Source organism: Chlorocebus sabaeus, chromosome 22 (assembly GCF_047675955.1).
Source record: "Chlorocebus sabaeus isolate Y175 chromosome 22, mChlSab1.0.hap1, whole genome shotgun sequence".
NCBI lineage: Eukaryota > Metazoa > Chordata > Mammalia > Primates > Cercopithecidae > Chlorocebus > Chlorocebus sabaeus.
In genome coordinates this window covers 43,873,348-43,900,528 of record NC_132925.1, presented here as the reverse complement: position 1 = coordinate 43,900,528, position 27,181 = coordinate 43,873,348, and the positions used below count along the sequence as shown (strand labels likewise).

General features: G+C 43.3%; 1 protein-coding gene across 24 annotated transcripts in view; it reads right to left on the bottom strand.

Moving 5' to 3' along the window:
- Positions 1 to 27,181, bottom strand: part of KALRN (kalirin RhoGEF kinase) — a 697,103-nt gene that overhangs the window by 480,166 nt on the left and 189,756 nt on the right. For all 24 annotated transcript variants that reach the window (XM_073009790.1, XM_073009791.1, XM_073009792.1 and 21 more), the window contains exons 2-3: positions 23,597 to 23,671; positions 16,304 to 16,418 (exon numbers count right to left, since the gene is read on the bottom strand). In XM_073009790.1, the coding sequence (XP_072865891.1) occupies positions 16,304 to 16,418; positions 23,597 to 23,671 (190 nt within the window). The remainder of the gene's footprint in view (positions 1 to 16,303; positions 16,419 to 23,596; positions 23,672 to 27,181) is intronic.

The window sequence follows — 27,181 nt, the reverse complement described above, 5'->3', positions numbered from 1 at the left end:
AGCCATGGGCTGCCTCCCACTGGGGTGCTGCCCCCAACCTGGTCAGGAAACAGAGCAGCAACTCTCCTAGGCTTGGCCTACTACCGTGCCATCACCACTCCTCATTCTCTTGCCAGCCCCCGTCCCTGCCCTCTCACAGGAACACCCACTTACTCTCCAGCTGGGCTCTGGTTTCCTGGCAGGCTAGGTGGAATCCTCATTAATAAACCACATGTTTCCTCCAGGAAACAGCCCTTGCTGTGGCTTGCGCACACCCTCTCTCCTTCCCTCCTCCTCTTTCTCCTTAAGTAGCAGTTACATTCTTGAAAGCCCAGTGCTCTTTGCCTGCAGTACACAGACACATGCACAACCATCCCCACCAAAACACAATGCAACACTCCACACAAAGCCACCCCCCCAGGCCATGCCCACTGGATTTTACCAACCAGTGCAGGAGCTCTATTTCCTGCACGGCAGGCAGCTGTTACCCTCTAGCTAGCCTGCCCTCCCTCTGACACCCAGCCAGGGTTGCCCTGGCAGACGGGACTGATGAGATCCCCATGGTTTATATGGAGGAAAAACTCTGTGATGGCTTAGACACTAGTGGGAACCTGGGAATTACAAGGGACGTCAAAGAGCTGGAGTCGGGGGAGCCCTGTAGGAGGTGGAGGCATGCATGCTTGGATCTTGAAATGGAACAGGGAGGACAAAGGGCTCCAGGTCTTTGCTCCAAATCAGAATAAATTAGGCTGCCCCCATGCATAACTAGCTTAGAGGCTCAGGAAGCTCACATATAGGGTGGAAGAATCCCTCCACATATGACTTCATAGAGGCCCTTATCCTGTGCATGCTGCTCTGGGGACTCTGCTGTCCCACAGGCAGGGTCTGTGTTAGGGGGCAGTGTATGTATGGTTGCAGCAAGCTCAGGACTGGTACTCTGGCCAGCTGGAGGACCCTGGGCCCATGACTGGACCCCTCTGGACAGCATTCTACTCTTTTTAAAAGAAAGAGTTGGGGCCGGGCGCGGTGGCTCAAGCCTGTAATCCCTGCACTTTGGGAGGCCGAGACGGGTGGATCACGAGGTCAGGAGATTGAGACCATCCTGGCTAACATGGTGAAACCCCGTCTCTACTAAAAAATACAAAAAACTAGCCTGGTGCGGTGGCGGGCACCTGTAGTCCCGTCTACTCGGGAGGCTGAGGCAGGAGAATGGTGTAAACCTGGGAGGCGGAGCTTGCAGTGAGCTGAGATCTGGCCACTGCACTCCAGCCTGGGCAACAGAGCGAGACTCCGTCTCAAAAAAAAAAAGAAAGAGTTGGCCTGGCAGACCTCTACAGCTTCTTCCTGCCTTTAAGCTCCAGAATTCCAATTCATCTATTTCCTTTACAATCCAGGTCAGATTTTTACCACCAGTAAATTATGTCTGATTACGTCCATTTAACTGACATGCTTTTGTGGTTGCTGCCTTGGAAGCTTTCAGTTTTTGTCTTTTCCTGTGGATCCTGAAACCTTAACCAGACCACAAACCTCCTGAAGGCAAGAACTGGGTCCCTCCCCTATTCCGCACCCCATCAATCTGCAAATTCAGCCAAAAGATCATTTGACCATTCCCTCTGAGTTGGTGTGTATGTAAGAACTAAACAATTGTTTTGTGTATCCACAGAATTAAATCTGGACCAATGTGCAATCTTCCCAGTGGAGCACTCCGTCATAATCAGAGCTGCAAGAGGGTGAGGAATGGTCTTGCCTTCCTCCAAGTCCAAAACAGGGAGCTTCTCTTCAGCCAATGAGAGTGAAGCCTGAATTTCCTGCAAATGAAAACAGCTTATGGTCTGGAGATCCAGGACATTCTCTTCCTGTGTCGGGAACCAGGGTGGAGTGCATCACAGGACAAGGTTCAGACCTTGTCTCAGGCACCAGGCCAAAACCTGGCACATGCATTACTAGCGATGGAAACAGATAAAATTCCAGCTCAGGACAGAACAGTCTGGGAGATGCAAGGGAGAAAAATGTACTTATTTTAGAGTTTTTTAGTAGTTCTCAAAACCGAGGCTGGTCCTCACTTGACCTAGAACAAATAGGGAATGCAGAGAGGAAGGAGGCTCTGAGAGAAAAGGAAACAGGGGCCAGGGCCATCAGGACACATGCTTGAATTACGTCAGTAAATTATCCAGAAAAACATTTGTCCTTGCTGAGTCACCATGGCTGACAAAGTGCTCCCATCTAAGTTCCAGGAGAAATGGGGCTGGCTGTCATATTTGCTTAATTTAGGAACAAGAATATACCTCCTTGGTGAGACTGAGTCCACTGCTTGTTCCCTCACAGGTACCTCCATGCTCCGTCCCCTGGCAGAAGGCTCTGCCCCACTCTCTGCCCCGCTCTCTGCCCCAGTGCCAGTCCACCCACCGCTGGCCTGGGCACCCCCTGTGGTCACAGCCCCCGACCGAGGAAAAAGGACCTCCCGAAGGAAACCTCAGTCTGGCCTCAGGTACTCCATGTCTGAAAGAGAGATCCTGGCATTGGCCCTAAGTAGTATGGGGGGTAAAGCCCTCTCCTTTTTCCTTGGGGAGCCTCCAGTCTATTTGAATTCAGCCAGTTTGCAAGGTGGTGCTCTGCATCCTCAGGGGCAAGAAAAAAAACTAACCATTCCGACCTGCAAGAGGTTCACCACCTCTCGGAGAGAAAGCTGTGTGGTTTCTCTCAGGACAGGCAGATCTCATAGAAACGGTGGGACTCACCCCCACTATATGAGTTTCCTAGATTCAAAAATGTTTAAATGTCGTTCAAATCACTTGTTTTGTTTAGGTAATGCTGGACTTTTGAGAACAAAATTCTGAATAAATCTTTTTTTCTAAAGCAATCTAAGAAGAGATGAGATAGGGTAGAGAAGGCGAGGGGGAAACTTTTTTTTAAATACAAGTGACAGTGGCAAACTAGTACAGAAATCTTCCACAACTGATGAGTGCCTACATCTGAGTTAAATTATCTGCAACAAAACCCTAAATAGTGTTGTTTTTCTTGTACTCATCTTCCATATTGAGAGAAAGAAAATGTTGTCTGGAAAGGAAGGTCTGAAAAGACAAATCATCTTCTATGTTTTATCGTCAATGTTTGTGGCTGATGAAAAAGGTCAGGGGGACACTGGGAGCTCCAAGAGATAAGTTCGCTTGGGGCACTGCAACTTCAAGTCGACCAAAGATGAAGGCAAACCCAACAGGAATGTTTTTTGTTAGTGATTTAGTTTTTTTTTTAATTTGATTTTATTTAAAAAAGAATTATAGAAACACCACACCGTTTATTTCCCCAAAATAGCATTATTATGAAATTCCCAGTTTCAACTGGCAATTATTACATAGCAGGTGAACCATGTTCACAAACAGTATTTTATCTATCATTTACTACAGTTCTTTGAGAAAGATTGTCTCAAACTCACTTGTAATTGAGGAAGAGTAATCCTTGCTTATTGGTTGCTTAAATTTCAGTGTTTCAATAAAATTTTAAACGGTAAAGCTTGGAAAATCCCAGATTTAATGAGGAGCCAACCAGAATAGAACCACTGGAGCCTCTGACGAAACCCATCTGTGTCGTCTTGGGCAGCTGAGCTCAGGTACTCTACCACTTGGTGGCAGCACACCTAAGCTGCCAGAAGAGTGTACAATAAAGGCAGTCTCTACAAAACTGAAGTGTCATAACATAGAGTATCAGTATCAAATATATGCCTGAAAACATACTCAACCCCAAACATCAGTGAAGGGCACATAATCAGACTTAACCAATGATAAGTAAAGAGAGAAATAGAAAACATAGTGAAAATGATATGTAATGGGGGAAAGACAAACAGCCCCAACCTGGATCCCAGTAACTAAAAAACACATCCTTTTTACCCAATGCTAGGCTGTCTCTCCTGCATCTACATTCAGGGAACTCTCTTATTTTCAATATTCCAGCCAAATGAATCCCAGCTAAATTTAACTCATCCTGATTACCTACCACAAACTCCAGAAACACCTGAATGCATTGGTTCTCATTTCACCTGACATGGAAGTTGACCTAATCAAGGTGACACCAGACACTTCAGCTTCCTAATCAGCCTGCTCTTGGTGAGACACAGACTACAGTAGCCTAAAAGAGAAATTTAATGACTACACCTAGGCTTTCCAGGCTCATTCAACATTGCTGCCCAGAGGCAAACTCCTAAAAGGCCTTTTTCCTAAAAGGCAGATAAGGACACCAGTTCCGATAAACACAAAAGAGGTTAACCACTTTAAGCCATGCCAGAACTGACTACACAACCAGCCAAGGAGCTGAAACACATCCAGAGACAAAACTAAAAAATCACCAAGGGCAAAAAAACAAGCAAGCCCTTTTTAGATTTCATATCAGATCCTAATTTTAATGTATGCTCCCTGTTAAGGGGCCATATTAGTTTAGGCAAGTAAAAGGAATCCTTGCCTGGGAGACCCCACAGAGCAGGCGCTGTGACCAATCCCTCTAGTCTTTCCAAAGTCAGGATAAGGTTTAGGTACACAATATATGGCCCTAAGTTAGGGTCATTGATGACGGTGATAAGAATGTTTGCACAATGGTGCCTGGGCAATGGTGAGCAAATAAATTTAGGGAAATGCAAAGAATAGGAAATCTCATTGGAAAACAGTATGGAGGTTTCTCAAAAAGTAAAAATAAAACTACCATATGATCCAGCAATCCCATGTCTAGGTATATGGCCAAAAGAAAGGTAATCATAATGGAGTACTAGTCAGCCAATACAAAGAATGAGATATTGTCATTTGCATGACCATGGATGGAACTGAAGGACATTATGTTAAGTGAAATAAGCCAAGCACAGAAAGACAAATATTGCAAGTCATATTGGGAGTATAAATTGATAAATTTGGAAATAAATTTGGTGATTTGCCCCACCAGCTTTAAAAAAAAGGTTCATAAAATAAGTAATCTGATTAAAACATGGGCAAAAGATCCAAATAGACATTTCTCAAAAGAAGACATACAAAATGGCCAACAGGTACATGAAAAAATACTCAACATCACTAATCATCAGTGAAATGCAAATCAAAACCACAATAAGATATCATCTCACCTCAGTTAGAATGGCTATTATATTAAAAAACAAAAACAAAAACAAAAACAAAACAGAAAATAACAGATGCTAAGGAGGATGCAGAGAAAAGGGAACACTCATACACTGTTGGTGGGAATGTAAGTTAGTACAGCAACTACGGAAAACAGCACAGAGGTTTCTCAAAAAAATAAATATAAAATTACCATATGATCCAGCAATCCCACTGCTGGGTATGTAGCCAAAAGAAAGGAAATCTGTGTATCAAAAAGATACCTGCATTCCCATGTTTACTGCAGCATTATTCACAATAGCCAAGACATGGAATCAGTCTTAGTGTCCATCAACAGATGAATGGATAAAGAAAATGTGATATAAATACACAACGGAGTACTCTTCAGCCATAAAAAGAATGAAATCTTATCATTTGCAGCAACATAGATGGAACTGAAGGACATTATGTTCAGTGAAATAAGCCAGGTACAGAAAGGCAAATATTGCATGTTCTCACTCATATGTGGGAGCTAGAAAAAAACAACTCACAGAGGTAGTAAATACAATGATGATTACCAGAGGCTGGGAAGAGACGGGAGAAGGAATAAAAGAGGGTGATTAATGGGTACAAAAATACGGTTCTATAAAAGGAATAAGATCTAGTGTTTGATAGCACAGTAGAGTGACTCTAGTTAACAATAATTTATAATATATTTTAAAATAAATATGAGAGAAGATTTGGAATGTTTCCAACAAAAAAAATGATAAATTTCTGAGATGGTGGAAATCTCAATGACTCTGACTTGATCACCACACATTGTTACATCTATCAAAATATCATATGCACCCTATAAATATGTACATTATGTATCAATTTTTAAAAAGCAAAAAAAAAAAATAAATTATATATGTAAAAACTAAAAAGAAGCCCATGATTGCTACAGATCTATCTCGAAGAAGCCACTTAAGATACAGACAAAGGTTTATATAAAAAGATTTTTACTGAGGGTTACTTACAACACTGAACTTTTGGAAACAACTTAGATGTCTAGTGATAGGGTTAATTAAATATAATGCATCCCAAGATACACTATTACACATGAAAAGTTTAATGTTATGAAAATATTTCTATAGTATAATGCTAACTGGAATAAAGCAAGCAGCAAAACTGAAGAAACAATATAATTCAATTCTGTTTTTAAAAAGCTCTAGGCCAGGCGTGGTGGCTCACACTTGTAATCCCAGCACTTTGGGAGGCTGAGGTGGGTGGATCACTTGAGGTCAGGAGTTCCAGACCAGCTGCCCAACATGGTGAAACCCCATCTCTACTAAAAATACAAAAATTAGCTGGATGTGTGGTGGGCACTTGTAATCCCAGCTACTTGTGAGGCTGAGGCAAGAGGATCGCTTGAACTAAGGAGGCGGAGGTTGCAGTGAGCCGAGATCACTCCATTGCACTCCAGCCTGGGTGACAAGAGTGAAACTCCATCTCAAAAAAACAAAGCTCTTAAAAAAGATAGGAAGGAAATATGTCAATATATTGTTATTATCTCTAGGTGGTACAGTTATAAGAGCTTTAAAAAACTCTTAAAATATTTTTTCTGCACTTATTTTCTCCAGTAAAAGAAATATCCTTCTAATTTAAAAATACAGGCCAAAACTTTGTCACACTGTTAGGCACATATATTCACTCATTATGTATTAGAAGCGAAGTGTTACTGACCTATGGCTGTAACTGCTATCACTACTGGCTCTAATCCTAAACTTAAGCATAACCCTAACCCTAACTTTGAAAAAGCAGTGCTAGGGACAATAAAGGACAAGTGACAAAACAAGGTCCCTACTTTCAAGCAAGGGAAGGAAAAGCAACTGCCACTGGTTGTCAGCCCCTTCTGTGAGCTAAATAATGGGCTACATACTTCACACGTGTTATCTCATCGAATCCTCACTACCATTGTGTTTGGTAACATCTTTATACCTGTTTTAAAAATAAGAAAATTTTTAGCAAGCATGCACATTTCACCTCCCAGAGAGGGGGATTCTGGGGTTTATTCTTCCTCGGCTGGAATACCCTGCATAATTTCCAGGTGTCAGCATTTTCCCTGGAGCCCATTCTTTCTCTGTTATCGTTCCACTCCCACCAAGATAATGCTGATGCCCAAAGTCCCTTCTGAGAGTACACATGGAATATGCATGTGAAGGAGACTCACCACCCTCACTTATTAGGAATTCTTTTGTCCAGTGCTGGGTGGGTCCTTGATTTATCGCTAAAGGCACTTACTGGTTCCTGGAATAACCAGGGTTGCTTCTCATAGTTACTTCATGACCAAGTGGTTTCCGCCTCTGATTGCTCCAGTTATTGTTCTCTAGGGAATCACAAATGTGTCTCTCTGCATTTGAAGCATGATAGCCAGCTCTTCCCCACTCCCAACAACCTGTCCCTGAGCCCCCGTAGCCCCTTAGCCCCACATGGACTGTGCAGGCCCCACAGACCTGCCAAGTCCTACAATGGTGGCATGGCCATGGAAATGAAGGAGCCTCAGAATGCACATTAACTGAGCACTAATTCCAGAATTGTACTTCTGACACCACAGCAATGCCAATATAGAAACAGACAGGCAGGTGGGTGAAGGAAACATCTCACACTCAAGGAAAATGAACAAGATGATCATCGCTAGAATATGATAGAGACTACCCCACCAATGTAGGCATTAAGTTCGGGGTCCCTGCTACTGATAGTCTTTTATTAATCTTTTTAAATAGTTTCTATGGTCTTAAGTGCTTTTGTTTTCTCCCTACATCTCTTGGTACAATTTGGTAACTAAATCATGGTTGACTATCACCCACAGATGAGCATAAATGAGAGTTAACTCATCTAAAACTGAACACAAACACCTGGGGGAGGAACTGTGAAGGGCCCCCCCACCACCACCCTCACCACCCCCGTTGTCCTGCAAATCCACAACCACCATGGTTGCCTTGGCCAGCAGAAGCCCAAGACTGAGGCATTTGCTACCTGTATTCTCACCTGCAGCAACTTTCACACTTAGGTTCCAAAGAGAAGCTTCAGGAAAGCAAGTTTGAAGCAAAGTGGTCCCTGCCCACCATTGTTAGATCCCTTTCCTACCGCCCTCTTTCATTGTCCCTCTGTTCCAAATCCAGTCTTAGCCCATCCTTCAGAGTTCACCTTCTTATTCTCCCCAAATCAGTCCTCTCACTCTGCCACCACTGCCACTTCCTTCACTTTGGCCTCCTCATCTCTTCACTGGATAAAAGCTTAGGCTCTGATGCTAGACCATCTGGCTCCAGATCATACTGGCTGTGTGCCAGTAGGCAAGTACTTCATCTCTCTGAGTCTTAGTTTCCTCATATGTTAAAGGGAATAATGACAATTCCCATCTCAGTGTTGTGAGAATTAAGTTAATGCACGTAAAATACTTATGACAATGCCTAGAATTGATTAATAAATGCTAGTTGTTATTATTACTATCTTTAACCCACATTATTGCAACTGTTTCCCCATTTCCTAGCCTTCTCTTCCATTCCATCTTCCACTCAGTTGCCAGAGTGAATCTTCTAAAATGCAATTTTAATTGTCATTCTCCTGCTGAAAAGCTCTTCGATGGCTTTTTTATTGCCTATTAGTAAAACTTTTTGAACTGGACCCATGGAATTCTATATGCCTCTCTGCCCTATCTTCTGCCATTCTCCCAAAAGACTATGTGTTTCTACATCTTGAGTTTCTGGAACTTAACCTGACACCCCTTCACCTCCTTTGCCCACCCTCAGCGTTCCTCTGAGCCCTTCCCTGTGCCTCGCCCACTCCTAACCCTCTGTGCTTTTAGCAAAATTATCTCAGGGCTTCTGAATGCTGCTCACGTCCCTTTTGAAGTCTCCCCACTCCCAGTTAACAGTGATGCTATATGTTCCACATACTGGGAGGCCAGAGCACTGGGTTCAACCCTCTATTTCATCACTTAACTCAGGGTGCTACCCCACAACTGTGCACATGCCAGACTTCCCCAGACGATAGAAAGAGATGCAAACTAATGTTTGTGGAATCTACTGTGTGCCTGGCACTATGTAAGGACTGTATATACTTTATCTTACTTAATACCAATAATTAATAAATTGAAAAGAATTTTACTTTTTCTTCAATATTGATATAAATTATGATATTTATTCTAAAGTACTGAGAAAAGTAATCATTATTAATTTTCCTTATTTCAGTTAAATAAGAGAAACTTCTCAAGAGATACTTTAGCATTGCATTAATCTATTAATAATTTGGTTTGGAGTTCTCAGAGTCCAAACCTTAGGTTCTTTTTCACTCTAAATTATGTTTAAAGATTCATCATGTTGCATATCACAATAGTTCAAAAATGCTAGTCACGGAAAACTACATAATGTACAATACCATTCTTATAAAGCTCAAAAACAAGAAAACTAAATAATATATTGTTTATGAAAACATGTGCTGAACTCTACCTCCCAAAAAGCAAAAGAAGGATAAACATAAAACCCAGGGTAGTGTTACTTTGGGGGGAAGTAGGGGAGTCAGAATGGGGAGGAGCCCTAGGTAGCACTGAGGATAGAGGTGATGTTCTGCTTCTCAAATTGGAGGGTAGGCTCTCAAGTGCTCGCTTTATTATTGTGCTTCATAACCTTTATATACACTGCATCTAGTCCCTCATATGCAGCAAACAGTGCTATCTATGTATGTTCACATATTTTTTGTTGCTATTATCATTATTACTATTACTGACCTTCTCTAGGGGAAAGACTAACAATTACGAGCATCTGGGTGCTAGAGAGAGACTGCTAGATAATTCCTCACAACACCCTTATGAGATAGACATTCTTTTCCCAAAATAAAAATTAGCATATTAAACTCAGAAATGGTGAATAGCACGCTCAAAGTCTCCCTCTGTGCCAAATATCTTCCATTTGCACCTTGAATCCATTCTGTATCTTCTCTCTACTCCCCAGTGCCCTGGACTACATGGACTACATCAATGGGCTCCCCTGTCATCTGGCTTCTCAGTACATTCAGCCAACGATGACAGGAGATGAGACAATGGGAAGAGAGTGGGGTCAAGGTACCAATTCCCCTGCTCCCTGTCATGGAGTCACCATGAGTTGGTGGCATCTTCCACTGAAGGCCACAGTTCCTGTCAGGCAGCCTCTCACAAAGCTCTCCTCTCTCTTAGAAGTGGTTATGTTTCCCCTCCGTGCTGTTTCCAGGCCTGCAATGCCTGAGGGATCCAAACCTTGCTGGTTTCCCTGTTCCCTGCCCACAGCCTTACAAACTCTCTCTTCATTAAAGTCTTCCCAAATTACCCAGGTTGAGGGGCCATATGTTTCCCGGCTGCAGAAAGGTAAAGCTGGGATCCGAAGCTCAGCATCTTCCATCTAGACTAAGATGCCTCTTCATCCTTTGCTGCAAAAGCTGATATGACTCTAAGGAAGGTTATTACTAACAATTGCAGTTACTACTGTGGCTTTACGGTAGAAAGCTATTTGCTCTTCAGGGCTGGGGTTACACACAGACAACAATAGGGACACCTAACTGGTATTGCTGGAAATGTGTGTAAAAAGTATCTTGTTTATACATAGAAATTACAAACTGTTTATACATAGGGTTTAAATTTAAAATAAAGAAATTAACAATGATCTTTAAAAGGTATAAGTTTTAGGGAAATGTAAACAATGTGACCTAAATGTTCTCACTGGTCCTATTATCTGGCCCTTCCATCACCCAATCCCTCCCTTTCCTCCCCACATCCTCCTTTTATTGATGATCCCAGATAAAGAGCAAGGTGCCAACAACACATCTCAATAGGCCCTTACAACAGAACATGTTTGATGACAGTAGTTTGGATAGTTCAGACTCTCTCATGCAGAAAATAGAGAGAGGAAACCCTTGCAGTTTTTACCCCTCTTCTTTCAACTGTCTTCCTAGTTCTCTCTGCTTACGCCTATTTTCTGGGGATGCTGCACAAAGACAGTGCAGGCCGTAAGCCCAACTTATCTTTTGCTGAAATCTGTAGAACAAGAGCAAATGTTATCAAATAATAAGCCACAAGTAAAGGCACCTTGATCTGACTGACAATGCAGAATAACTCATCCTAATTTCTTGTCATCTTTCCTCACCAATATGATAACCGCATTCCTTGGCAGAACACTCAGTATCTCAGTGGCACTGCTAAGAGCAGATTAAGTGTCAGATACATCAACTGGTGCCCTAAGGAGTCACAGAAAGAAGGCTGTGACAAAGCAGGCTAACAGTGATGATGAAGAGGAATTCAATGCAATAAAAGTAACCCAGGATTTCCTTACTAGATGTAGTACTTAAAAATTCCTATTTCAAGCATTTCGTCAACTCCCAATAATCACAGTGGGTAGATTATCCACACTGTGGGCTAGGCCTGGACAGTTGTTTACTCTCAGACTGGATTTTCCTTTTGTTTTATTTTCTTTTTTTTATTATTATGCTTTAAGTTCTAGGGTACATGTGCACAATGTGCAGGTTTGTTACATAGGTATACATGTGCCATGTTGGTGTGCTGCACCCGTTAACTCATCGTTTACATTAGGTATATCTCCTAATGCTATCCCTCCCCGCTCCCCCTACCCCATGATAGGCCCCAGCATGTGATGTTCCCCACTCTGTGTCCAAGTGTTCCTCTTGTTCAATTCCCACCTATGAGTGAGAACATGCGGTGTTTGGTTTTCTGTCCTTGCAATAGTTTGCTCAGAATGATGGTTTCTGGCTTCATCCATGTACCTACAAAGGACATGAACTCATCCTTTTTTATGGCTGCATAGCATTCCATGGTGTATATGTGCCACATTTTCTTAAACCAGTCTATCACTGATGGACATTTGGGTTGGTTCCAAGTCTTTGCTGTTGTGAATAGTGCCGCAGTAAACATCCAACATATAAAGACACATACATGTGTCTTCATAGCAGCATGATTTATAATTCAGGCTGGATTTTCTATCCTGTCTCTATCCTGTCTCTCAATTTCTAGGGACATTCATCAGCTGATTATATCTGAGTATTTTCTTTCCACTCCTTTCACATACAAGTAACTGTAAGCAGATAGCAGACCAGGACAAAAAAAGGATAGATAAGTGTAGGTGGATGACAGTAAAGATAACATGAGACCTCATGATGATAGGAATCATCCAGAACTTGTCTCATAGTAGACACTCAGTAAATATTTGTTGAACTGAGTGGATGGAGGTATTGAAAAGTTGAATTAGAAGACTTTTAAGGTTTCTTCCCAACCTATTACCTATGACTCCTCAGAATAAGATGATGGAAAACCTGAGTGACCTAGGAGATAGATGCCCAAACTCATCAGGAGCAAGACAGAGAAGTTAAAATGAAGGGACTCATCTCAGGCCAAGATGGATGCTGAATGAATAAGTCAGGACTAATCCAAGCTGTTACACCCCAACAGGATCCTTGGGTAATGCCCCAAAATTTCCACCCAGAGTCCAAGGGGACTAAAAAGAAGTTCTCTTAGGATTTAAGGTATAGACAAAATGTTAAGTGAAATCCCAGACCTTAACTTACTTAGGAAGTCTGAGAGTACTTAGATGCATATTGGTGGGGGTGGTAAGACTCTGTTCTGAGGCCCTGGATTTTATGACATATTTTTTTTTCCAATATCACAGAAACCTAGAATTCAGGGCAGGAAAGATTCTTAGAAGTCATCTAAGCCCACCTCCAACCCAGTAGAGGAACTTTTTCTACAGCATCCCCAACAGAGGGTCATCTGGTCTTCAGCGACAGGAAGTTCGCTTTCTCCAGAGGCAGCAGCATTATTGCTAGACAGCTTCCATGTGGGCAGGTTCTTTCCCCTGATTCTAATGTCGACCCATTAATGCAACAGAGGCCATGCCTGTTCCCTCACTTCTGGGGCAGCTCTCCTGAAGTTAGGAATTGCGTGTTTTTTTTTTTCCTTCATCTTCATGCCTGCCAGCAAACATCCCTCATTCCTTCAACTGTGGAGACATGGATTGTGGGTGCCTTAATGTGCTGCTTCCTTGACAGTACTCTAACTGATCTATGTAGTTCTTAAAATGAAGCTGGCCAGATGAATGTTACAGAGTTGAATGCAGTGGTTCAGATATGACCTGGCCTACAGAGAGGAGAGTGGGACTATTTCTTCCTACTCATTTCTAAATTATCAACACTATCCGCTTAATCATCTATTCTAAAATGATCCCCTAAATGGTCATTAAGTTTGCTGGTTCCTTAAATTCCAGGACCCTCTTTCACCACTCACTTGTCCTTTGTTTGTTTTCTGTTGGCTGGTTCATCTCCTATGCTACCAATGCACTCCCATCTTGGGCTGCCTTTTACTATTACTGGTTTGGCACTGGGTAGGGAAATACCCAGGTTTCCCTTAAATTTCTCAAAATGTGTGTTCCTGCTCACCGCAAATCCTCAATCTACCTGGCATAGAGAAGCTCTAAATACTTGTTGACTACATAATGAATAAATGCATGAATAAATAAGTAGCAAATGTTCGTCGGGAGTGGTAGCTCATGCCTGTAATCCCAGCACTTTGGGAGGCTGAGGTGGGTGGATCACTTGAGGTCAGGAGTTTGAGGCTAGCCTGACCAACACGGTGAAACCTTGTCTCTACTAAAAATACAAAAATTAGCCAGTTGTGGTGGCGGGCACCTGTAATCCCAGATACTTGGCAGGCCAAGGCACTAGAATCACTTAAACCTGGGAGGCAGAGGTTGCAGTGAGCCAAGATTGCACCACTGTACTCCAGCCTAGGTGATAGAGTGAGACTCAGTCTCAAAAAAAAAAAAAAAAAAAAAGCATCAAATGATCAAATGTCACCTACAGGCTTGATGACACCAGCATGTAACAATCCACTTCTAACAAGAGCCTGTCTTTTTAGCATCCTGAATCTGACCCAGATAAATAATTTCTTCTCACCAGTATCATCTACTGAGTCTAACAGTTAATTTTCATTGTTCTCTTTCTCTTCCAAAGCCATGGCTCCACGGAAGAAAGTGGCAAATATAATCTGACCTGCTAAGTTATTCGGTTTTCCTACCCCAAACTTCACTGTCTTTAGAACAATCCTGTTCCATCCAACAGCCCTTATGAGTGACATGTGGCCAACAGAATCAGGAAGTGACTGGTGGGCATGACTAGGTGAACTCTGTGGCCTGCCGGGCGCTTATACTCTTCATGAATGCAGGTCCCTCAGGAGGCAGAGCAGCAGGCATCACAGAACAGTTCTTCCCACTGGCAATAGGACTCTTGCCTACCCTGTGAAGAGCCTTTCGATTCTCAGGAGCTCAGACTGCAATGATGTGACCACCCTCTGAGAAGCAGAGAGCCTGCATCTTGTGTGTTCCTTCAGTGATAATGTATTATTCCACCTTTTTCACGGCCTTCCTCTCAGCCCCTCTTGGGTTTTGTTCCCCTTCACCCCAGTGGAAATCTTTTCTTTTTAAATTACTTCCAGTCTGTTTTGTCCCACTCTTTGCTTAACAAGTCAGAATAAAGAAAAGTATTCTTCCAACTCTTTCCCTCTTTATTCTAAAGAAAAGATGAGCATGAATTAGTTGCAGCTATGTGATGAACATGCAGGAAAGAAAAATGTACCCTTTATATCTTCTGGGATCCCAATTTCTTCTGTCTTTAAAAGAACTGAGAGTTCATCACGGGTCCCTGTGAAAACTTCTATTGTAAATTGCTTCAGAAAATTCCCGGTTTTATGCCTGTTAGTCACATACTTAGAAAAAGTGCTTTAAAAAACTGCTTAGCTAAATTGCTAAATTACCTATATCAATCATGAGTTATTTAGTCTACCTCCTTGCTTCTGAGACAGATAAGAGTATTTCTTCTTTACAATGACCCCCAGAAAAAAAATCTTTCATCCTTACATTCATTGTCTCATGCACTCAGAGTTTATAAGATCTTCTTCAGATATGACCCAAATCCCTTTTACTGGAACTTAAGACCTTTCATCTTTTTTCTGTTCCCAGTGGATATCATAAAGAAAAAAAAAAGACACTATTCAGCATCTATTTGTTCACAGTCTTCTGTCTGAAGTTCTTCAGGGCTCACCATTCCATTCAATATCCTTCCAAGTAGGGGATGACTGTTCTTAAAATCCCCTTTACTACCTGCCCATCACCTCCCAAGCATCCCTTTACATTCATCTCTTCTTTAGCTCTCTGAGATGCAGTACTTGCCTCACTCGACATCTGCTTCAAGAACTTAATAACACATTCAAAAATTATCCCAGGTCTTCCAGCAAAGGCAGGATCTATAGCTCCTCCCTGTAATTCACTAATTCTTCTATAAAATGCACAGAGACAAGATGAAGGTTTTGAAAGTCCAAGGAACCATTTCTTATTTGCCACAACAAACATTTCACAGGTTTTGGCCCCACTAAGAGAGAGTCAGCAGTGCTGTCGCTGCTCAAGAACAAAGATGGCGAGAGAGCACGGGGGCTGGCCTCAGGAGGGTTGAGTTCTAGGCCAAGCTCTCCCACTGAGCCTTGTGAGCCACACACAACCTCTGCCAGCCCCTTTCCCTAAGCAGGACATGACATGTATCTGCCTAGATTGCTCCTCAGGGCTCTCCCAACTCTCACATCTTGTGGTTCTCTGATCAAGTGAAGGTCTCGTCTCTCCCTTCTCAAAATACATAAACTATGTCCTTGGCATGTCTCCCACACCCACCTTGTGGCCAGTGCTATCTAGACCAGTGTTTCTCACACTTTTTAAAATGATCATCCTAGGACCTGAAGAAGCCTTTTTAGATCTTTTTTCCCTAATCACCCTACCCAGTGAAAATTTAATACCACACATATACTGTACATTGGTAGAGTATATATACCTGTGTTTAATACATGGAAATAAATATTTTGCTATCCCTAACAACCAATTTTCACTCTCTTTGGGGGCAGTATCACTCCCACTGAAAATGCATGACCTAAATCAAGTTGAGTGCCTCCTCTAGCTGAGTGATACAGAATTGAGTGTCCAGAGTTGCCACTTCCAGCTCCCACCCCATTCACATGAATCCCAGCAGTAACAATGGGAATGAGGCAGACAAAGGACAATGGTGTTCCAGGAACAGTTAGAATCCACTGGAAGGGCAGAAACCACTAGGGTCCCTGGCAGAGATGGAGGCTCCTTCTAAAACTGGCATCAGCCCAGCTTCCCTCCCGCTCCCCTACAGGCCATTCCCCTTCCCCTTACCTTGGCACACTGGCCAAATACGTCACTAGTTTCCGCAGGTCTTCCTGTCTTATTCTGTCATGATTGCTGCGAGCAGGGAAGGTCAGGATGGGTCCGCCTCGCTTATCACGACCCCCTGCAAGGAGGAGGAAGGGAAGAGTATTTAAGAAAACCAGTCAGAAAGGAAAGCCACAGAGGAAAAAGAAATCTGTCTGAGTGCTGGGTGACCAGACAGAAATAGGGGATCCAGAGAAATCTGGTCACTGTTCAGGACAAGGCTAGGGGGTCGAGATGCAGGTAGCATGTATGACTGTGGGCAAGTCTTTTGGCTTCCCTGGTGCCTCATCTGTAGAAGGCAGATGAAAACAGTACTGTGCACATTACAGGGTTGTTGCAAGAACTGATGAGTTGGCACATGGGGATGTACTTGGAAAAGTAAAGCTCTCTACAAATGTGAGATGATAATGAAGTGGTGATAACTGTTCTTACTGAGAAAAGAAGCTGGTGGAAAGTGCTATGTTCTTTGGAAATTTAACCTCTAATTTACTTCTCTTTATAGACCTCTGTGAGGTGGGAGTGCTTGTCATTAGCTGACTACTACGGTAAACAGACCTCAAAGCATCCATCCCAGGATAGCATTACTGGAAGGTTCTTAGATTCATAGAAAAAACATTAAGTATTTTCTACACAGCCAAAAAACCACCCCTGCCTGTCTGCCTGAGGTGCCACCTGTCACTCCTGCTAGAGGAGCACATGAATCTTATCAGAAATCAGAATGCTCAAGGTCTTAATCACTGCAAATGTATATGTACCTACTAAGATTACAAGTGTTTTCTAAACATCACATTTAAAATAACTGGAAGGAGTATACCAAAATGACAATTGGTATTGCTATTAGAAGGCCAGGATTTTGGATCATTGCTTTTTTGTTCCTCTACTTTCCAAATACCCTATTCACTATTTATTATATGATTTTAAAATGTATTCATTAATGGACACTATGATTAGGAAGTGGAACCAAGTTTCTCAGGGGCGTTAGATAGGAAAAAAGCTAAGGGTAACTATGACCTTACAGGGCACTGGTCATTACACAAAAAAAGCCACTGTGTCATGATCACAGACTCCTCACGCCACATCTCAGGTGGCCACAAGATAGACCCCAGAGTAGGACCACAAAGGGATCTAATGAAAGAGAGTGGAGAGGTGCAAACCTCACCAATACTGGAAAACAGGATGTCTTACACAGAGGGCAGAGTCTCCCAGGGATCCCGCCCAAGTGTGAGTTCATGAATAAGGTCTCCTTCTGGTTAAGGAGTCCAGAAGGCACACAGATAGAGGGGACGCTTGACAAAAAATCAATCCAGAATACCCTTGAGGAGGAAGTAAGGAGGCTGCAGAGAGAAAAGGATTACGCAAGATCAAGGCCACTGTGAGATCCAGCCCTGATGAAAAAGTGTTTCTGCACCACCACCAGTGCCCAGCACCCCAACTCAGGGAAGATTCATACAGATTAACTCAAAGTTGGACATTTCATACTAGCCCTGGTTCTTTGAAGTGATAACCACCCTTGTCTCATCTGCCTTGGAAATGGTCCCCATCTCTCCATTGCCTTCCACATGAGGAAAAGGAAGCGAAAAAATTAAATAGAAGGTTTTCCAAAAGCTGGGAGGTACTCCAACACTCTCAACCTTCTCCTCTATCCTTGACCTCACCCCAAGCATTTTCACTCTGGCAGTTTGTTTGTTTGCTTGTTTTACCATAGCTGTTGGTTTCTTCCTGACCTTCCTTGGGCATTTTACAAGTAGAGTCTTGGAACCATAAGGGACCACAGCTCTGACTGGCAAAGGGTGGCTTGGAGGGCTGGCTGATACTGTCCCTCCCAAACTGGAGCCAGGGCTGGCCTTGGAGACATGAGATTCAGGATCATGGCTGGGGAGGTTTTTAGATAGCTGGAAGATAGTCACTTTTTCTTTCCTCCACTTTCCAAACTTCCTATTCACTATTTACTATATGATTTCAAAGCGCATTCACTAATGGACACTATGCTTAGGAAACAGAACCAAGTTTCTGCTTTTTTTTTCCTGTCTGACACTCCTGAGAAACTTGGTTCCACTTCCTAAGCATAGTGTCCATTAATGAATAAGCTTTAAAATCGTATCATAAATAGTGAATAGGAAGATTGGAGGATTCAGATGGCAAAGAAGGAGGGGTGAGAAGAGAAAGCCTGGGGAATTCTAATTCCCCACATCCAGAAGTGTAGATCAGGAGTCAAGAGGAGGCAGCAGGATCAAGCCATGTGGTGTTCAGAAAGAAAGAGACCTTTGAAGATTATAGAAAAAAAGGAGAGGAATGAGCCTAGAGGAAGAGAATCTTTATGCTGGGAAGGGTAGGGACAACAATGGAGCAAGGCCCCAGGGAAGGCACAAGGGGAGGGTCCAGTCCACAGCAGACAGGGCAGTCCCCCTCTTTGAGGCAGGCTGTTGAACTCTGAGAGAGGAGGAAATGGAGATAGGTGGTGGAGAGGGAGGAGTTCAGCCTGCGCGAGGGACACGGTTCTTTGGTGGAGAGGGAGGAGTTCAGCCTGCCCGAGGGACACGGCTCTTTGGTGGAGAGGGAGGAGTTCAGCCTGCCCGAGGGACACGGTTCTTTGGTGGAGAGGGAGGAGTTCAGCCTGCCCGAGGGACACGGTTCTTTGGTGGAGAGGGAGGAGTTCAGCCTGCCCGAGGGACACGGTTCTTTGGTGGAGAGGGAGGAGTTCAGCCTGCCCAAGGGACACGGTTCTTTGGTGGCAAGGGAGGAGTTCAGCCTGCGCGAGGGACATGGTTCTTTGGTGGAGAGGGAGGAGTTCAGCCTGCCCGAGGGACATGGTTCTTTGGAGGAGGAAATGGAGATAGGTGGTAGAGAGGGAGGAGTTCAGTCTGCCTGAGGGACATGGTTCTTTGGAGGAGGAAATGGAGATAGGTGGTAGAGAGGGAGGAGTTCAGTCTGCCTGAGGGACATGGTTCTTTGGGTAGAACGGTAGACAAGAATCAGTCCAGGGTCAGGGTAGGCTTTGGGTACTGAGGAGAGGGAAATGAAACCATCACTGGAGATCTTCTCTCAAGAATGACAGTAGGACTGGGTAGGACATGAGCTTCAGGGTTGCTGACAGGGTACTAGGGCACAGCAAAAGCTCTGTTGAAAGCTTTGGCTACAGTATCTGTGCCAGGCTCCAAGCTGAGTGAAGGCAGAATGGAGCTAATGCACCATATAAATGGGGTATGCCCAGCGAGGGTAGGAGATGTCCTGTTGGATGATGACATCCCAGAAAAGAGGGAAAGGTGTTGATTTTGTTCCTCTCATATCCATCCTCTCCCAAATGACAAGAGGATATCAGAAAGGGTCAAAATAAGGAACTAAAACCATAGATAGACATATCAAGGGTCAAGATCTTGGACGTGCATAATCACGGTAGGTAGGTGGAGGACTTTGGTACCAACGAGGCTGAGCAGCAATGAAGCTCTAGGATTTGATCAATAATTGACATAGATGCTGAAATTACAGAGGACAATAAGCAGAAATGAAGTATAAGGACCCCCGATAAAGTCAATATAACAATAGACCTGCAAGATGTTAATGAATACACATCACAGACACATAAATTTTTAGGGAATGAGGTTATTCTATGGTTTGGAAAATGCCAGATTAAAAAAAAAAAAAAAAAAAAAAAAGTTCTTTACTGCAGGACTTTCCAGAGCCTTAAAATGTTAATGTACTTTAGTGGACATTGTAATTCTCCAAGAAGGAGAGCTACGATGTCCAGCATTTCCCAAACTTCTTTGAGAATAGAACCCCATTTTCTTTGTAGAGGATCATCCTGTGGAACTGTTCTTGGAAAACACTTTGAGAGATGCAGGTCCAGGGTACAAAAGATTGTGCCACAGCAACATAAGGTTTCCCTGGGAACGGTGGAAACCAATGAGGACAACCACATTGGTGGGAGATAAGGAGGCAGAGAGGAATCATGAGGAGGTGGCCAAAAGGTGGGCGTGTATGCACATGAAGACAATAGGGTGAAATAGACCCTACATGGTAAGGCTGGATAAAAGGGACAGTGGGTGCTGTGACTTGTAAGTAGTACAAAGGATGTCAGAGAGGGCCAAGGGGAACTTGTGAGCTGTGAATGACAGAGCAGAATGGAGCAGTGCTGGAACAATGGAGGCTCACTGAGGGACAGCCCCAAATCCTGTCACACAGACATGCAAACGCCCAACATGCAGAAGCTTCTGGGCTGCCCTGGATTATTCCCAATGTACGTTCCCATGGCAGCATGGTTTTCTTTTCGCCTGGCCAAGGCTGGGTACTAGCAGGGGAGAGCAGGCTCAATTAACAAACAGCCTGTTTCTCTACTCACCACCTTCCTTGCAGTGCTTTCTTCTTCTCAGAAAGAAATCCAACTGTTAAACTGCATTATTTAATTATAGGTTTCTTTATTTTGTTTTATTTTTGTGTTTTATCTTTTATGTTTTAAAAGCTCAGGATGTAAGAGTTGATTGGTTTGGGTTTTTTTTTTTTTTTTTTTGGTTTTGGGGTTTGTTTTTGTTTTTTTAGATGCAGCCAGTCATTATCTTCCCAGTATATTCAGTGTCCTTCCCAGACACGGAAGGGCAATGTTCCCTAAGCCCAGAAGTTTCTGGCACCACAAGCGCAGGTGCAGTTGAATAAGGCTGAACCCAGGCTGTTCGGCTTACATTGGCAAATGGGGGAGAGCTATGCTCCCAGCCCCCTTCGTCCTGCTCAGGGAATTTTCTACCTGCCTCATTCCTGACTGCCTTCCTGGCCACATTGCTTCTATGAGCTCCATTAGGACTAGCCCCTACCACCTGAGAAGGTTTTTTTCTGGGGCTCCGCCCAGGGCTCTGACTGAATTTACTTGGGAAAAAATAAACCATGAACATCAAGCAAGGGTCTCCACGTTAGAGTGTACTGTGCATGCATATGCCCCAAACTGATGTGGAATAGGATGATGCTCAGAGGAATACATTAGATCCAGGAAGGTCTCCTGGAGGAGGCAAAGTAGGAACTGACTCTGGAAGGAGAGGAGAGGCTCAAACTGGCAGAAGGTATGGAGAAGGCACTGCAGAGGGAAAGAAGTGTCAGGCACAAGAGAAATGGAAGGATTGGCAGGATATCCAGGGGACAGGAAGAACATCAGGTTAACTAAGGACTATAAAAAGAAGGAAGAAAAGATAAGATTGGGCTCCCAGAGGGCTGTGGACCACATCCTTGGGAGCCCAGGCTATGGGGATCAGCAGAAATCAGAGGCCTGGCACTGCTCAATGGCCTCTAGGATTTCTGCACAAGGTCTTCCCATATGCTTAGCAAGCAAATGGAATCCAAGTTTCTAAAAGTTTTAAAGGTTGCTCACCTATGCCTCTCCCCGTACCCAAATCACTGCTGCATAATCCTGCCAAGGAGTTGTTCTGCCTGTACTTCAACATCTTCAGTGGCAGGGGACTGCCAGGTCACTCTCGTCTAACAGCAATGACAATAATAAATTACTATTGCTACTACTGCTAACAATAATTACAATAATATAGAATGCACTTAGTCATTATAAAGTCTTCTGCACACTCCCATTGCATGCCTGCCCTCACCTCCCACACCTACACTCTGAATCATCAGGCTCTCGCCCTTTCTCCAATGAGGTGGGAGACAACTGCTGCTTAACTTCCCCTTTCCTTTATCCCCTTCCCACTTCCTCTTCTCTCTGTTTTGTCTGTCGCCCAACAGCCAAACCAACAGTGCCTGTGGCATGAACCTCTGCTCTACAGGACTGGAATAGCTCTTGCTCTGTGACTGCACTGCTACTTCTTGTAGATCACCAAAATCACCCAGAAATAAAGCTTTGGTCCATGAGGTATAAGCACATGGCATGTTTCTCAAAATAACATGGCATGTTTCTCTTCGGCTACTAACATTGTCTACCCCAGCCCCTGCCTCAGACCCTACCAGAAATTCTGATCCAGGAGGCCTAGAGTGGAGCCCTGGAACAGGCACCCAGAGTGATTGTGGCATACCTTATTGTTTGAGAATGACTGCCTTAGGGGCTCTGGCCAGTCTTTGGCTTCAATTATATCAGGGGTCACCAGACTTTTTCTTGAAGGGTCAGATATGAAATATTTCAGGCTAATGGGCCAAATGGTCTCTGCAATAGCTACTCAACTCTGTTGTTGTAATGAGAAGGCAGCCATTAACACTATCTGTAGTAGGTTGAATAATAGTCCACAAATATATCATGGCAAAGACTTTGCAAATATGATTAAATTAACCATCTTGAGATAGGGCGATTATTCTAGATTATCTACGTGGACCCTAAATGTAGTCACAGGTATCCTTAAAAGAGAGAGGCAGAGAAAGATTTGACACAGATGCAAGAGGAGAAGGCAATTTGACCCTGGAGTTAGAGATGGGAATGATGCAGCCACAAGCCAAGGAATGTCAGCAGCCATTGGAAGCTGGGAGTAGAAAGGAACCAATTTTCTCTTAGAACCTCTGGAAGCACAGCCCTGCTGACCCCTAGATTTCAGCCCCATGAAACTGATTTCTGGCTTCCAGAACTGTGCAATAATAAGTTTCTGTTGTTCTAAGCCACCAAGCTTATGGAAATTTGTTGCACCATCAATGGAAAACTAATACACTCCATAAACAAATATACATTGCTGTGTACCAATAAAACTTTATTTATAAAAACTGGTGGATGGCCCACCAGCTACAGATTGCTGACCCCAGAGTGAGACATTAAGAGGTCTTTGTGCACAAGATGTATAGGAGAGAGAAGTCATATAAATATTTGGAAGTCATTATTCAGAAAAAAACAAAAACTAAACATATAAACACGAACCCTCACTTGAGTTCCCTTTGCCAGGAAAGAAAGAAAAGGAGGAAACAAAAACTCCTTTAAAAATCTCCTGTCCCTGATCCATGCAGAAAGGAACTGAAATAAAACCTCAGGGAATGTGCCAAGTGCCCAGATTCTCCAGTTGAAGCAACTCTCACAGGGCCAGGCCAGGGGACTGAGGTTGGATGGGAAGCTCGGGGAATGTCCCTTTGGTTCTGGGTGTCCTTTAGAACGCCCAGCTGGGGCCAGAGCCCTCCTTTCTCTCTCCATCTGCCTCAGCAGAAAGGAAGCAGCTGCCCCAAGCATAACTTCCCCTCCCCTACTTCTCCCCCACTAACACATAAGTGAATCTGAACATATGTGCGCATATGTTCAGACCTAGAAAGGACTTCTTCTCTAGGTCCTTTACAAAGGAAAGTCCCACAAATACTCACCAGACACGAAGGCCACTTTTTCCTTTAGGATAGGAAGGACATCAGAAGCTTTCAAACCATCATTCCGAAAAGACCCTGTGGGAAAACAAACCAGAAGGAATCAGGGTGAGAGGAGCCAGCTGGCTGAATCGCAGGGTCCCATCCTCAGTCTCCCAATCCCATCATCAGTCGGCAAGTCCTGCCTTGTCCAGGTCCTACAGCCCAGCCCGATGGACAAGGAGAGGGTCTGCAACAGAACGGATACTTCCACATGATGCCAGCTACAGGGGTGACCAGGGCTGCAACCCCCCCCCCCCGTCCTTCTCAAGCAGAGGACAATCCAAATCACCCTCCTCATGTGGACAAACCTCCATGCCCTGGGGGCAAAAAAAAAAAAAAAAAAAAAAAACCAGCCCTGTTGCTGTTGAGCAACTTGAAGATGGAGGACTTTTACAAAATCACGTTTGTACCTCTAGTGCCTAGCACAGTGTCTTGAACATACTCAGCACCCAGGAAATATCTGTTGAATTAGTTAACTGATATCAAGATGGATTACAAAGTCCTAAATAAAGATTTACAAAGTCCTTTTTGCCTTTCCTCTGGCACAACTATTAGTCTTTATTTTACAAACAAGGAAAGTAAACCACAAAACTCCTACAGAAGGAAGCAAAGTTGATGACAATATTCCTCTCCCCACTTCTTCCTCCTCCCCTCAATGTCACCATCATCAGTCCACGATAGACAGGAGATGGGGAAACACAAATCTCCTGGGAAGGAAATGCACTACCTTGTTTAACTTGTTCTCTTTCTAACTCTTGCTTCTCATTTAGAAAGTCCTTTTATGTTCCAGTTGAGTTCCTGTTTGGGGGCTGGAGGCAGAAGCTTGGGGCTCCCAAAGAATGGAAACTAAAGATGTGCCTGGAGGAACAGTAGCCTCAGGAGGCAAAGGACAATCCAGCCCAGTGTGGGATGTGTGGGAAGTCAGGACCCAGCTTCCACATCCACAAACCCCAGGCTAGCCCACTGCACCCCTATCATTTAACCTAAGAACCCCACAGGGACTCTCAGGGAGAGCCACCCACGCTTACAGCAATTCGAGCTCTAACTGAGGTCTCTGTTATGTGTCACCATTAGGGATATGACACAGATAGACCCCAGAAGGTGAGCGGTTGTATGTCAGCTCAGGGAGCAGAACCAGATACCATGGATGCCCCCTCGGGTGCCTTTCTCCACTTGGCTTATACTCTTGGGGTCCAAATTTGACAATTTACAGAGGAAAGTAACATGCTGGGCAGGACAATCCCACTCAATCCTTCCATCTCTAAACATTGACTGTTTCAAGAAACCTACCTGGGAATTTTGGCAATAAAATTCCAAGCCAGGTGTAAGATCACTGGCCTAGGGAAGTGAAGTGGGCCAACAGCACACTCAATCAAGGAGGAAGAGATGTCCTCAGAATGCCAGTGTCTATGATCAGAGGTCATACCCTAAACCTAAAGCAAATTTCCTAAGTGTCTCTGACCATTTTGCCTATTTTTTCTCTTTCATTTTGCACCAAATGAAGACTGCAAGTCTTTTATTCATCAGTTGTTTCTCTTTACTAGCTGACAGAGAACTAGCTACAAGGCTCACTTTGAGAAGACCTTGAGCAATAGGAAAACAAAGTAACACCATAAAAAAGAATACTTGAACTTCAAAGCCTATAAGCATTATTTTGAACTTTCTATCCTTAGTTGCTACAGATATTTATGCTCTAATTTTATCTTCGCCACAGAAAAACAATTAAATTTCACTAATAGAGGCTAATTAGGATCTATATAAATTATTATAGAATTTACAAACAGATATATAAAGTATTTTTTTATCCTTATGCAACGAGGAGACATTTAGCTTCCTTGGCAATCTATTAGGCTTTATCTGTTAGACAAGGATCTTTAATACATGACTTGTTTGTGAAAAATGATGCTTCTATATCAAAATACATGATTTTCCTTTGTGAAATATATCTTTCTATACATTAATTTTAAAACACTTTCCTCTATGTAACCATGCACTCTACTAATTTCTATAGAAAAAAAATGTAATATAAAAGTTAAATTTCAGTCTTATCTTCTTTCAGATTATTTACAAGTTCAAAAATAGCAAGGCCCAAACTAATGAGATTTACTATAAAGAGTCCACATAACTCTCTTTTCTCCTAAACTCTTGTCCTATTTTTTTCTTCTGTCCTCCCTCTTGTCCCCTACTGTGTTGCAGTACACAAGAGGGTCCTAAATCTAAATAGCCCTAAGACCTTAAGAAAGGGTTTCAAATTTGCTATAATGGAAGCAAAAGGTTCCCCATCTTATCTCCTCTCTACTCCCACCCTTGGAGAGGAAGAGGAAGCTCCAAGTCTCATCCATCACACCCACTCATTGTGCCCCACCTCTTCCTTCTCCCCACCAGGGCCCAGGACCGGAGAGAAGGTGTGCAGCTTGTCCATGCAGCTTGCAGTCATGGGCTCCAGCAAATATCAGTGCCTTGGGTTGGGCTGTTCTAGGATTCCTAGGGCTTCTACTTCCCAGGCCAGGGTCCTCCCCGACCCTGTAGAGGCCACTGCTGCGCCTGGTTGTGTGTCCACCATAAGAAAACCTAAAGTGTCCAGATTTACAAAATCCAAACTAGGGGACAATCATTTCCAATTACAACTAAAATTTTCACATTATAAAAGGATTTGCTCCAGAGTCTCTTCAAATAAAAGTTCCCCTAGTGATTTGAATTAGTTTTTCATTTGCCAAAAATTAAATTACATATAACTTTTCAACAATATATGTATTATGTAAAGCCAAGTAGAGCTAATTAGCCCAGCAGCTCAGAAATTGGTGACCTTGCATATAAAACCTATTTGCACTGGCTAAAGATCCTACATAGCATATTAATTCCCCCAGGGCCCTTGTGAAACCAGCTGTTGGAATATATAATAAAAGAGAAGTTCATCGAATGCTAATTCAAACAGAACCAATGAAATAGCAACATGTTTTCACTATCAGGTACATGTCTTGGTAGACTCATGGCAAATGTTCAATAAATATTTGATGAAAGAATAAATGAATGAATGAAACGTTGACCCTTCCTAAAATGACTTACACAAGGTCAATGACTTCATCTGTCACACCAAGCACTGGCTATCTGAGTAGATGCCCTCCAGGGTACTACTCAGCTCTAATACTCTGAGACTTTCTAAACCTTCTCTTCATATTTGTTGGCCTTTAAGATCCTCAGGTTATCAGATCAATACGCTTTAAAAGGAAGTACTGGGAATAAATTCCCTAACAAGATTCATTCCACCTTGGGAAGATAAAACATTTCACTGGCTTCCTGGCCAATTTTTCCCCCAGAATCAGTTTATAGATGTTCAGGGGCAGATCACCCCATTTTGCAGGTAGCCCAAAATGCCAAAATGGGAGAAGAGTGATGGAAGAATTTCCATAAGGCTTAACCTCTTGAAGGAAGTAAGCTTACATTATCATTGCCATTTCTGGTATAAAGTATATGTGATAGACCTATTAGAAAATAAACTCTAGATCAAGCTTGTGCAACCTGTGGTCCGCAGGCGTCATGCAGCCC